Below are 13,403 nucleotides of genomic sequence, written 5' to 3' on the forward strand. Positions count from 1 at the left end.
AATAGCCATGTGGTGGTGGTGCACACCTTTAATCCCAACACTTGGGCGGCAGATGCAGGCTGATCTCTGAATTTTGAGGCCAGCCTGCTCTACAAAGTGAGTTCCAGGGCAACCAGGACTTTTACACAGAGAAACCCTGTCTCAAAAAGCCTGGGAAAAAAAAGAGTAAAGTAATAAATGTCTAACTTCAGAATTTTTGGTTCTGGTATTGTTTTTTTAACTTGCAATTTTTATATAGTTTGATAATCCATTTAGTTCAATGAAACTTAAAATATGTTATAGTTGTATGTCCTTTACTGTTGTGATTTAGTAGTTTCAACATTTTGGATATAATCTGCAGTACATTCAGTAGGATTATTAAATATATCCCATTATAATTACACAGAGGCATAGGCTGTACAGATACTTAGTTTGATTTGTAGAGTGTCTCATAAGGGTGATATATTTCCTGTGTTTTAGTTTTTGTGTCAATTTTAAAAATTGGTTGACACAGTTTAGTTATTTCCCACAAAGTTTGCTTCTTTCTCTCAAGCTGTTTCTACAGCTCTAGAGTACTAGATTTCACTTAACATTGTAGTCACTGTGTTTGAGCTGTAGGAACATGTTTCTGCCCTCCTAAAGATCATATCAAATAATTTGTCTCTCACAACTGTGGTATACACACACACAAAATATAAATTATTCATTATTTTGATATTAAAATTCTTCATTTTGTCCTGAAATTATTTTAATTTTTACTTTTTTAAAATTTTTTTTTATTTTTACTTAAAAATTTTCACCTCCTCCCATTTCCCTCCCCCTCCCCTCTCCCTCTTTCCCCTCCCTCTCCAGTCCAAAGAGCAGTCCTGCCCTGTGGGAAGTCTAAGGTCCTCCTCCCTCCATCCAGGAAGGTGAGCATCCAAACAGACTAGGCTCCCACAAAGCCAGTACATGCAGTAGGATCAAAACCCAGTGCCATTGTCCTTGGCTTCTCAGTCAGCACTCCTAATGTATCTAATATATATTAAAACCACTGAAATAGGAGAAGTAAAATAGGAAACAGGACCTGTTGCTAATGAAACCCTTAACTCACTGACTTCTTGATGTTCATTTTCACCTACTGTGAAACTGATTGGTTTGCCTTTTTGTTTCAGCATCAAGGCTGGGAGACTCTTGTCCTACATTCCATATCAGCTATACAACAAGCCATCCAGTGCACAAAAGAGTCTCAACTTCAGTTCTGTTTGCAAGCCTGAGGAACCAGTGCCGGGTCCAAGCAATATAGCCAAACATCTCAACAACAGGGTGTAAGTTTGTGTAGATATGAAAACCAACAAAAAACGAATTTAGCAGTGAGTAAATATTATAAAAGCTGGGAATTCAATTTTAATAATCGTCTTAAAATACGTGCAGAGCTGTCTTTCCTATAAATTATCTAGTTTTGTAATAACGTTTCAGAGGTACATTGCAAGTTTTTATAATTATACTAGATTCTCTTAGTACATCTCATTTTTTGATTTTTTTATGAAAATATTTCCTCATAAGCAATTTTTTGTATATTGTTAACTTTCCCCAAAAAACAATTAACTGTACCAACTTATGCTCTGTGTGCATAGCAAAATAATGAAAATGCTTACATTTGCAGATTACTTTTGAAAAATTAAAAATTTGTTATTTTAAGTATATAAATATTTAGCTATCGATTCTCAGTTATAGCTGTAGAGTGAATCTAGACTTTATTATTTGTTTTTAAAAATAGATAATGATTTTTTTTAATTGCAGTAATCTTGAGTTAATTGGTTCCACAGTTAAAGTGTTGTATTGCCCTAACTTGTACATCAAGTGGTTCATTATCTCTAGTCTTCTCCTTTGCTATTAAATTGCTTGCTTAGGGAGATGGATATAAGTTTTTCTAAAAGAAAAGGCGTCTAACCTGGGAGGATCCATTATTACTGCTTTCTGTCAATTTTGTTGTTGTTCTTGTCACTTGTTATTTAATATTCATTTGGAACTCTACTCCAATTTGTTTTAATACACTTTAAACTGTGAATCTTCAAAATACTTTCAGAAAATACACCAATAACATGATGAAAATCCACATCTTGTTTTCCTTACCTCAATACAAGTAGAAAATAGATTTCTTTTAAAATTTATTTCTGTTGACAGTTTTAGAATTTACCTTTAAGATCTGGCTTCTTAATACAAGTACAGATAATTTTAGTTGCTTAAATATATGTTTCACTATATTTCTTACACAACTGTTTTCTAAATGTGCATTTGTCTGGGTTATCAGCACAAAAAGAATTTGTGTTATTAACAGTATATTTTCTTGCCAGTAGTATATGCATTTTTTGTTGGATACACTACTATTGTGCATGTAAAGAGTCATGATGTTTTGATGCAGAAAATCTAGCTGTCAGTTTTTGTTTTGTTTTACTTATATTACTTTAGTTAACTTCTCAGAGTTTGGTAAGGGCTACCTATAGTTTGCATTTTAGATAAATTTAGGCGGTTCTTCACTTCCTGCTCTGTCCTCATGTTAAGGGGCAGGCTTCCTCTAAAAAAGCTTTTCTTTCGTTTCCAGTTTGTGTTCTTCTTTCACTGACCTTTTATGAGAGTTGGATATACTCAGAATTGGGTACCATAGACCATGAATGATACAGATACAGCCAGAGCCTGAGACAAGTAGAAATGGGTGGGGATTTATCTGTTTTTGCATCCAACTTGTGTGATTTTTTCCATATAGCCAGACCATCATTACTAATAAGTCAAAGTGACATTAGGGTGAAGACCTTAAGACATCTGGTGGTACTGGTAATCTGACCCTTAGTATGGTGTTGTGTGTATTACCCCATTACTTGGAGTCCACACTAATTGAAGTAATGCTGTAGACATTTGAAAGGATGCATCACTGATGAGATCCAGTCTTGGGTTTTGTTACTTAGATGTTTGTCTTCATTGACATTATTTTAAAAATGCAGAGTAGCTAGGATAGGAATTTAATATAATGTATGTCATAGATCCTGCATTTGTTAAGCCTGTGACAATATATTTGATCTAGATTGCCATTGGAGATCTGTGGCATCTAAATAGACTTTTTTTGGTCAATTTTTAAAGTGTTGCCATTTTTCTTGTTAAAAATTGTACTGAGTTACTACCACACACTTGTTTCTTACACAAACCAGTTTGTGGTTGCATATGGTCATATCAGCTCTCACACTGACTGAAGCTGACTAGGGTCAGGACTTTAATCCCATGTTCTGATGTTGGCTTTACTGTGTTAGAGTAAAATGTTTTCATGGCTTACATGAAAACAATGTAAAACTAGGAGTAGAAACTCAGGTTAAACTTTTGTTCATTTTATGAAAAGTAGATGTTGTTCACATAGTTTATAAATGACAGCTGCTGTGCTTTGGGATTCAGAGGTGATGGGTTCTGTTTAGTTTCTGTGGGAAAAGTCACAGAACCAGTGGACATGCCTGTGTGTGCCTGTAATGTCAGTACTTGATAAACTTTAGTCAAAGGCGTTTAAGTAATGGGTGTCTTAGACCCTATTTTCAAAAAAATGTTGAGTAACAAAAAAGAGAAGAAAGAAAGAAAATCTTGATTCTTTAGTTTGGCCAGGAATTATCCTTTGTTCAAACAAAAATATAATGTTTAATGGTTTAACTTTTTAGTATTTAAGGGGGAAACAGTAAATCACAAAGAATTTGTATTTTAAGCTTTCGAGTCATATATTAACTTAATTATTCTTATACTTTAGAAATCACATAATTAAGAAGATTGAGACAGAAAATGAAGTGAAAGCAAATGGACTGAACAGTTGGAATGAAGAAGATGCAGATGATGGTTTTAGTTTTGTGGATCTGGAACAGACATTTTCAGGAAGGAAACAAAATGGAATATCGCATCCCAGAGACACCTCTGCCATTTTTAATGGACATGCTCATAGCTCTAATGGTGCCTTAAAGACACAGGATAGCTTGGTGCCTGTGGGCAATAGTGTTGCTAGCAGGCTTTCTTTAGATTCTGCCCAGGAGGAGAAGAGGGCAGAGAAGAACAGCACTGACTTCAGAGACTGTACAGTACAGCAGTTGCAGCAGAGCACCAGAAATACAGATGTTTTGCGGAGTCCACACAGAACTAATTCCCTCTCGCCTTCTTTGCACAGTAACACTAAAGTCAATGGTGCTCACCACTCCACTGTTCAGGGGCCTTCAAGCACAAAAAGCACTTCTTCTGTTCTGACTCTTAGTAAGGTAGCGCCTTCAGTGCCATCGAAACCATCAGACTGCAATTTTATCTCAGATTTCTATTCTCGTTCAAGACTGCATCACATCTCAACATGGAAGTGTGAATTGACTGAGTTTGTCAATACCCTACAAAGACAAAGTAGTGGTATCTTTCCAGGAAGGGAAAAGTTAAAAAAAATGAAAACAGGCAGGTCTTCCCTTGTTGTAACTGACACAGGTAGATACTAAAATTGTTTTCTTTAAAACAGTTATATTTGATGATTTTATTCTGATGTTTTCATTGGTATTCTAATCATTACAAACTTTTTAATATAAAAAATGTCAGGTTATGTAAGTTACAGTAAGTATGACAGAAACTTATATTAGATTGAATTGTGGATAACTGAAAATGTTATCAGAACTGGGATGCTGTCAGAACTGGGATTTTAAGTATTCCTTCCTCATGTAGACAATATATTGTTTAAGTTTTGAACTGTATGAATATAACATTTTATATTCCATGCCTAATCTCCTGTGAGAATTAAGTTGTTTGGTAGGGATAATTATGACTTTCTCAAAGCTTACTTCATAATACATTTTTAAAAATTAAACAGTGACATAACCGTTGTACTAGAGTGGTAAACGTAGTGAGATTGTTCTCACGTCTACGTAGACTGTTTATAATTTGTGTGTGTGCTTAAAAATTGTCTCCAGCTCCGATAGGAAGCTGTTCTGTGACAGGCATTACTAAGCTAGAGTCTAGTTTAGACCTGGTTTGGAGTTTTAGTTGTTTTTGACAAAAGGTTTGACTTTTTTCTTTTGTGGGTGTGGAACAAAGAAAGTTCCAAGATTATGTGATAACTTTTATAACTGTTGAAAGGGAGGCATAAAGAGAAAGATGCTAATGGTGTTTTAGAGCCATGTGAGTTTTCATTGCTGTTAGATTTAATTGTTCGCTATATTCCAACATGTTTTTAGTCAAAATGATTTTTCATTATTTCTAAAATATTTCAGAATGTCATAGGCGTTAGATTATGTATGTCTTGATCCTTATAACCTGAAGGTCACTTTATTTTGAAAGCTTTAAAATACCTTTATGAATTAGGTCCATTAATGGGAATAAATTCATAAACTTATGTTGTAAGAAAACATTTGGTAGGTATTTGGTTTATACATTCTGTATCTCTTGACTATTTAATATTGTTTTTGGTTGCTTACCTTATGCTCATGATATTTTTATACCGTAGAATTGTGATTGTTGTTTGCCTAACATGTGCAAGGCCCTAAATTTGATACCTCGAACTGGTAAAGAAAGATTGTGCTTATGAAAACCTACTTGATAAATCTTTTTGAATGTAGCATAGAGGATAGCAAGGAAGAGCAAGGGTTTGAATTATATCGCTTAGCCTGAATCTAAATCCTTACTCTGCTAATTTCTGCAGCAGGAACATGCATTGATATTTGCCTTTCTTGTCTGTTTCCTCTTTGCAAGAGGAATGATAGGAATCAGTGATGTCCAACTTCTGAGTTGTCTGCTTAAAGACAATATGAAGATTCAGTGCCTTGCACATAGTGATGAGTTAATATGTGAAGTAGCACAATTGCTAAGGAGTAAGTTTTTAAAAAAACCTATCATAAAGCTGATAATCAAGAATATTCTCTGAGATCAGAACTGTTTGAAAGCCTGCCGTTCTTAGATTTAGGCACTCTTCCATTTTGGAGTACCAGGGATGAGCAATAGTAATAATGTTATTTAAAGTAATACTATCCTAATAGTTGGGTTATAATAACCCTTAACAAATGCGTTTTAGGTTATTCAAAGCTATTAATCATCCTTATGAGATAATATTTATTTTCATCTCCATAAAGTAATAAACATGCTGTCATACTAGTAACATCTAATGGTGTAAGAAAATTCCTTTTGTATGTAGGTTTTTGTTTTATAGATGACTATTTGCAGCACGTCTATTTAGAAGTGCAGCATGATAATGTAAGAATTTGGGAAATCATACTGGGTTTAAATCCTAGCTTGGGTGCTCTCTGGTTGTGAGACTTAATTACTAATCTGTAAAAGGTCGGTGTGACAGGAATTTCTACCCATAATGCTTTGAGTATTTAGATTAACCCCTGTAAACCTTTTATATCCTCACACCTATGAAGAGCACTGGGTAGTAGTAGCCGCTATAATTGTTATTCCATTAAATATGTTTGTAGAATGTGGGAATTGGAGCTCGTCAAAGGGCTACTTAGCTCCATGTAACTAAGTAACTGTAGGCACCAAAATGGTTCAAATAATTATAGATGTATCTAATAAATCATGATTTTAAGATAAGACTATTACAGAGTAGAATGATACCATGGTATTGTTAGACTTGATTTAAAATTAGGTTAGAAAACTAGAGGAATTGAAATTTGTCTATTGAGATGGTACAGAGGTGTTCCATGGTGTATTCTGTGTTGTCTTAAGATGCCATTCTTCTTAAATATTTTACAATTAACTAGACTTGTTTTTAATGATAATAGTTTTGGGTTTGAATGTTCTCTTTTTCCTTCTAGGCAATATGTCAGTATTGAGCTCACCCAGACATCAGAGCTGTGTAATGCATGTTGATATGGATTGCTTCTTTGTGTCAGTGGGTATACGAAATAGACCAGATCTCAAAGGTCTGTATTCCTGTTTGTTTTAAGAAAATTGATACATTGTTATGAATATATATTGATATATGTATTAATTGATAACAAAGTGCTCTTTGAAAAATATTTTTTTGATTTTCCTTGTTTAGATCAGTTCCTTCAAATTGTCAGAACTCCATTATCAGGTATAGGGAAATTAGAAAACCTCTGTTTGATAAGAAGTTGAAATCTGCAGAGAAGAATATCTTAAACTAAGACTCTTTTATCTTGCATAGATGGGGGGATCTCTGGATATTCCCCCCCCTTTTTTTATTGTTACCTGGAATTTTATGGTATTCTTTAGACTTTGAGTTATTTCTCCTGTTCAAATAACTCCTCCTTGATGGAAGTAAACATCTAAAGCTGGGAACTGAAAATTCACATTTGGTTATTTATAATATTTTGATAGCTATGCATGAATCTTTTATTTCTTTTGCATTAAAATTAAAACAAGCTGGGCGGTGGTGGCGCACTCCTTTAATCCCAGCACTTGGGAGGCAGAGGCAGGCGGATCTCTGTGAGTTTGAGGCCAGCCTGGTCTACAAGAGCTAGTTCCAGGACAGGCTCCAAAGCCACAGAGAAACCCTGTCTCAAAAAACCAAATAAATAAATAAATAAAATTAAAACAAGTACAGATGTTGATCCTATTTATGCCAGAACTATAAAATTCTGTTTATAGTTTGCCTTCCATTGTCCACCCCTACAATCTGAACCTGGGATCTGAGTTGCCTGTTTTCATTGTAAGAAATCAAAAGTCATGAATAACTGATTGTTGCTTTTAGGTTGAGTCAGTTTATTAAAAATGTCACTAGGGCCAGGCTTGGTGGCACAAGCCTTTAATCCCAGCCTTTCAGAGGCAGGTGGATCTTTGTGAGTTCATGGCCAGCCTGGTCTACATAGAGGATTTCAGAACTACTTAGAGAGACTTTGTCTTTAAAAAAAAAAAAGGTAACTGAAATTATCCCTTTTGGGGGCTAACTGAAAACCTTAGATGATACTAGATGGTTGTGGGTATATTACAGCTTCTTCAAGATTTAATACCTAAGTAATTAAAGGAAAGAAATTAATGTAATTAAAATCCCATGAAAAACTTCTATTCCATGTTCTTAACATTCTTTTGAACTTAGAAAACAATTCAATCTTTTTCTCACAGGAAAACCAGTGGCTGTTACAAGTAACAGAGGCACAGGAAGGGCGCCTTTACGTCCTGGTGCTAACCCCCAGCTGGAGTGGCAATATTACCAGAATAAAATCATGAAAGGAAAAGCAGGTACAAATGAGTTCTTTGAAGCCATAATGCTCCTATGGATGACTTCTGGATATTACTGTTGGTATTGGTGTTTTAGAAGTAAAGCAGAATTAGAATAATTAGCTCTTTACGAGTTTGAAGGTTTTAAGGATGCTAGTGACAACTTGAATCAAACCAAAACCTGAATCTAAATGGTTTATTGTTTGGTTTTCTGAAACTGGATGGTGGTGTTCCTGGAACTCAGTCAGGTGTGAATTTTAAAACAGTGATTAAATCTGCTAGATTGGGAATGAAAGTCATGATTGTTTTATAGAAACTTTCATCTGGACTTGAAGTATTAGCCATTTGGCTTATGTTACAGTGAAGACCCTGAACTTTGTCTTCTTCAGTGTTGTTAGAATTTAAAGCTAGGCACAGTGTATCTAATACCAGCATTTGGGAGATGGTAGTGGACAACTGATGCTTTCAAGGGAAGCCCAGAGAGCAGGGAAACCCTGAATTAAGAAAGAAGACAGACCTCTATTAGAAACATAATTTAAAGGCCAGCCAGACTTCCTTATTTGATTAAATTTGTTTATTAAAAGAAACATTTTCATAGCTATCTTGGAAAATTATTCTCGTCATAATAATAAGATCTTTTTTTATTTTTAGATTGCCCCTGCCTTAAAGTTCCAAAGAGTAAAAAAAAGAAAAGTCTTTGACATTGATTGGTTTCCTTGTGGAATATCTTGTGAAAACACAATAGAAAAATTTGTCTTAGGAAAACATTAACCAGAAGAGAAACCTAGAGCTCAGTAGGAAGGATCTAGTTTGGTTTATCCCAGTCACATCAGTTCCCTGATTGTCAGATAGAAAACATTGGACATACGGATGCTAACGAAGCAAGAGTAGAGTCTGGACGTCTGGATTTCTTTTCTGGAATTAGTCTTTTTGTGGATTGTGATCATCTGTTTACACAGTGGTCATTGGAAAGGGTAATGGTAGACATTTACTTTTTAGATGTTCCCATTTCTCAGGTTTCCTATGGCTTTTATTAGTTGTTAAATGTTCTCAGATATTTTTGAGATTCTCGTGTTTTGTGTCAGTAGATCGTGGGGTAACTTACTGCACTTGTTGAGGCTTCGCTTCATGGTCTGTGGTTAGTTTCTTAAGTTAAGTTTTATAAAAGGTTTTACTTTCTTTCTGTATTTTCTTTGTGGTATTATTAAAAAGATAAAACTTTGAGTTCTAGAAACCAAGAAATACGTAGCTGAAGGAAATCACAGTCCTTGTCACATTGAATACTTAGCGAATAACTATCCAAACAAAAATATCCCAGATGAGTATATTTGGTGGCGTTTCTAACTTCCATTGTGCTCAGATTCTGTTGGGTAGAATCTAAGCCTGCTGCTTATTTAAGCAGTCTGCATCTAGATTTTGACCTTGGCAGGCGCTCGTTCTTTGAAAGTAACAGGGAGCTTGTCTTCTTTTGTCTTGCCTTCCATCACTGTCTGGTCATACATGATTTTGCAGCAGAATATTTTCTTTGGTTACTTAATTATCTTCATCTTTGTAGCCACCAGATTTTCATAGTATTTTAGCAGCTTTTTAAAATTCATATCTCCTTCACTTCTATGGGTGTTACTCCAGAAGCCAAGTATTAGAGGAAATGTTTAAGTTCCACTTGGCATTGAAAATTGACAAAACAGATTTTCCTCTCCTTAGAAAAAGTGACTATATTACCTTGATACTTTTATTTTAACTTGATGATACTCTTTTTTTTTTCTTAAGCCCTTTGACTCATTTGGAGCTTATAAAAATATTTTCTGAACATAAAAGAATTGTCTTTTATTAAGATTACAGCCAGACCTGTGCCCAGAAGAACTTGTTTTCCAATGCCTTTGTTCCACTTTTCCTGATCTCTCTTTCTCCGGGTCATTATTAGACATAGTACCAAAAATAAAAGTACTAAAGATCAGTTTAGAAGCTAGACTCTTTGACGTTTACGTACTAGCTTTGTAAAAATCAGTTCTAATATTTTGACTTGTGTGGTTAGGTTAGGCAGATACTACAACAAAAAGAAGCATCTTAGTCTTTTGGAAACTGATTTCTTGTTCCTTATATTCAGAAACTAAGTCAGTGTAACCAGGGCATTTCATCCGTCTGTGACTTCCTTTGTGAGCTGTTTCCTGAATCATCTCATTGATGATTTCATTCAGAACCATTTAAGCTCTGCACTTCATGGTAGGGGCCTTTTACCCCTTCCTGGACTCCCAGGATGCAGATGTTTTCTATCCCTTCAACGGCTTCAGTTTTCATTCTAAAGAGCAACAGTTGAAAAAATCGTTTTAGTCATAGATTTATTCTCAGCGATTTCTTTTTCACAGACTTGTGTCCTGGCCTCTGATTTCTCCAACCGTTCCTCCACATTCTCCATGTGCCCGTCTAGTTTGTCAAGTTTTGATCAGCAGTTCTCTACTTTGCCCTCCAGTGAGGACAGTGTGTCCCTGCATTTCCCTGAATCTCACATGAAGCAACTCACTCCGCTGTTGGAGAGACCCACGCACTCTGCTGCACTGTGGAACAGGTCAGCCAGCCCAGTGAAGAGGAACACCACGGTGCTGCCTCTCAGGCCAGGGCATTGGGGGCGCATGGACCACACTCTGTTCTCACTTCAAACATGAGCTATCTGTAATTTCCAAATGAGATGCTTAGGCTAAATAGTCCTTCAAAATAAGGGTCATGTAACTTCCTTTCAAAGCATAATTCATGGTTATAACTTGGAAAGAAAGCAGACTGTGGCTGTGGTCTTTGGTTAGTGGCACCTCTGTTGGTCTGTTACTGACAATCCTTAAACTCTTACAGATTAGATAATGAACTGTTGCAGAAGTACTGAATAATCTACTCACTTTCTGTCTTGAGTTTGTAAGAGAGTGGCCTATATTACTTACATTTGACCAGAAATCATAGCTTGCATTGCATATTCTTGTTTTTATTTTTAAATGCAAGTAGCATTTAACTCCCACCAAGATACCAGTTCTGAGTTTGGCTTGTATTCATGGTGTTCGTGTATAGGTGCTAGAATCTGGAAATAATTGTTTGGGTTGCATATTGGGTGAAAATGTTCATGGTAGTTAGTCAGATAAGGAAGAGTTATTGTAGCCTATAAAGCCAAATATTGTGTTGTGTTTTCCTGGTGGTACAATAGGTTGGCTGTTTTTTCATGGAGCATTGAGACTCTCAAATGAATGGAAAAGAGGTACTGAGTTTGTTAGCTTTGTCTTATTATGGTATATGGTTTTTTTGGAATTAACTATTGATAGGTTTAGGTCTTGCTTTACTAACTATGTTATTTATAGAGTAGAGACATGGCTGAGATTGTGTTTTAAGAATGTTGAGGGTTTTTTTATTAAGTTCAGTAAAAGCAAACTTTATCTTTAACCTAATAGTATTATCCAGAGATGTATGACCAAAACTTTACTCATCTACTTCTCAATTATTAGTAAATCTCATTATGTTTCAGGTGTCCTATAGTCAGTAGGCTCTCTAGGGCATGTACTTTTATATGCTTGGTGAAATTGCAAAGTTGATTTGGATATTAGAAATGTTGGTGAACTGTTGTTCTGTTGCGGCAAGAATTACCTAATTCTGTAAAGCAGTTACTATTGATTATAATTGAGCTCAAGTTTGTTTTTTTAATTGAAATTACAATTGTTAAAAGTAGAAAATAATGCTTGAGGCTGTTTTTACCCGATGTGTTTAAAAGAAAAACCTTGAAGTTTAATATGAACCATCTTTATAGTATATGGAGATATATTTACATAATATATACGTATTATTTGTGCACGTGTATGTCTATATGTATGTCATATATAGATAAGATCATCCGGTTACACTGGCTTAATTTCTAAATTTGAGGAACAAGAAACCAAAGTTTCTAAAAAGGATTACTAAGTTATTGTTTAATCACATGGCTGGCAGAAATTTGATTTCTCTTTGACAAAATTAGTTTTAAGTTCCTTAGATACTTCTCTTAGGAAATAACAAAAATCATTCTAAGAATCTTGTGTTTTCTGTTAACCTTTTTCCATTACAGTGAGGTACAAAATTCTCCAAAAGCAGGGTTGGGAGTTTATTTCCCTGATCACTTTCATCCTTATCTACCCTGAACGACTGTGTTTTACAGGATAACAGAATATTTTACATTTATTAAAACAATACTTTGAATTTATTTAATGTTTTATCTGACTGTTGCTGAAGAATATAATGCAAAAAATAATTTTAATAGTTTTGTACTAAATATAGAAATAATACCAATTCAAATAGGTGTTTGGAACTTTTTAAACACTTGACATCTTAAAATAATAGAAAACATTTCTTTAATAAAAATTAAGAAAAATAAATTTTTAATGTAATAATTTTATTTTAAAGCAGATATACCAGATTCATCAGTATGGGAGAATCCAGAATCTACACAAACAAATGGAATTGATTCTGTTTTATCAAAAGCTGAAATTGCTTCTTGTAGTTATGAAGCCAGGTATGTAGAAGCTAAGTGAGTTCTAGTTCTCAATGAATAGTTAATTATTCTTATATACTTTGTCTTGTAAGTCAAGCCTATGATTTCAACATATTAGATATGTATTATGAAAAGAAATATTTTTAGCGAGTCCCTTCATTTACATTACCATGATAATAATTTTAAATAATGTAATAGTTCCTCATGATAGATCCTGCAATGGAAACAAAAAGAAATTAGGCATTGTCATTTTTATTGTCTTTCAGGCATAAAAATAAAAGTTAGATTTTTTTTTTAACTGGTGTTAACAGACCTTAGTAATTCAGTCTTTCCTTGTTACATGTAAGAAAAATTTCTTACATTTTAAAACCGGTAATTGCTGGGAAAGATGGCTCTGCAGTTAAGAGCAGTTGTTCTTGGAGAAGACTAAGGTTCAATTTCTGACACCCACATGGTAGTTCACACCTGTTCATAACTCCAGTTCCAGGAAATCCAGTTCTTCTGGTCCTTGTGAACACAAGGCGCACATGTGGTGCACAGGCATACATTCAAGAAAACACACGAAAATGAAATTAAGTGGAAACTTGATTACCTTTTAAATCATAAATTTCCTTCTATCAGACATTCTCACTTCAACTTAGTAAGAATGTGTAAATTTGTTACCACTAACTTTTGTGTAGGCAATTCTCTCTCAGTCTGAAACCATAATTAGATCTGCCTTTTTAATGAGAGGAGTACACTCGTGCTCCTTACATGTCAGAAAATTATGGAA

At 34.6% G+C, this 13,403-nt stretch overlaps 1 protein-coding gene across 5 annotated transcripts in view; it reads left to right on the plus strand.

Annotated features, from left to right (window-relative positions):
• Positions 1 to 13,403, plus strand: part of Rev1 (REV1 DNA directed polymerase) — a 71,811-nt gene that overhangs the window by 34,056 nt on the left and 24,352 nt on the right. For 3 of the 5 annotated variants that reach the window (XM_075980388.1, XM_075980387.1, XM_075980385.1), the window contains 5 exons: positions 1,134 to 1,286; positions 3,743 to 4,449; positions 6,768 to 6,875; positions 8,038 to 8,154; positions 12,544 to 12,652. In XM_075980388.1, the coding sequence (XP_075836503.1) occupies positions 1,134 to 1,286; positions 3,743 to 4,449; positions 6,768 to 6,875; positions 8,038 to 8,154; positions 12,544 to 12,652 (1,194 nt within the window). Of the gene's footprint in view, positions 1 to 1,133; positions 1,287 to 3,742; positions 4,450 to 6,767; positions 6,876 to 8,037; positions 8,155 to 10,681; positions 10,700 to 12,543; positions 12,653 to 13,403 lie in introns of those variants that run through there. The other 2 variants (XM_075980386.1, XM_075980391.1) reach the window with 2 other exon arrangements.

This window comes from Microtus pennsylvanicus, chromosome 7 (genome assembly GCF_037038515.1).
Source record: "Microtus pennsylvanicus isolate mMicPen1 chromosome 7, mMicPen1.hap1, whole genome shotgun sequence".
Classification (NCBI taxonomy): Eukaryota; Metazoa; Chordata; class Mammalia; order Rodentia; family Cricetidae; genus Microtus; species Microtus pennsylvanicus.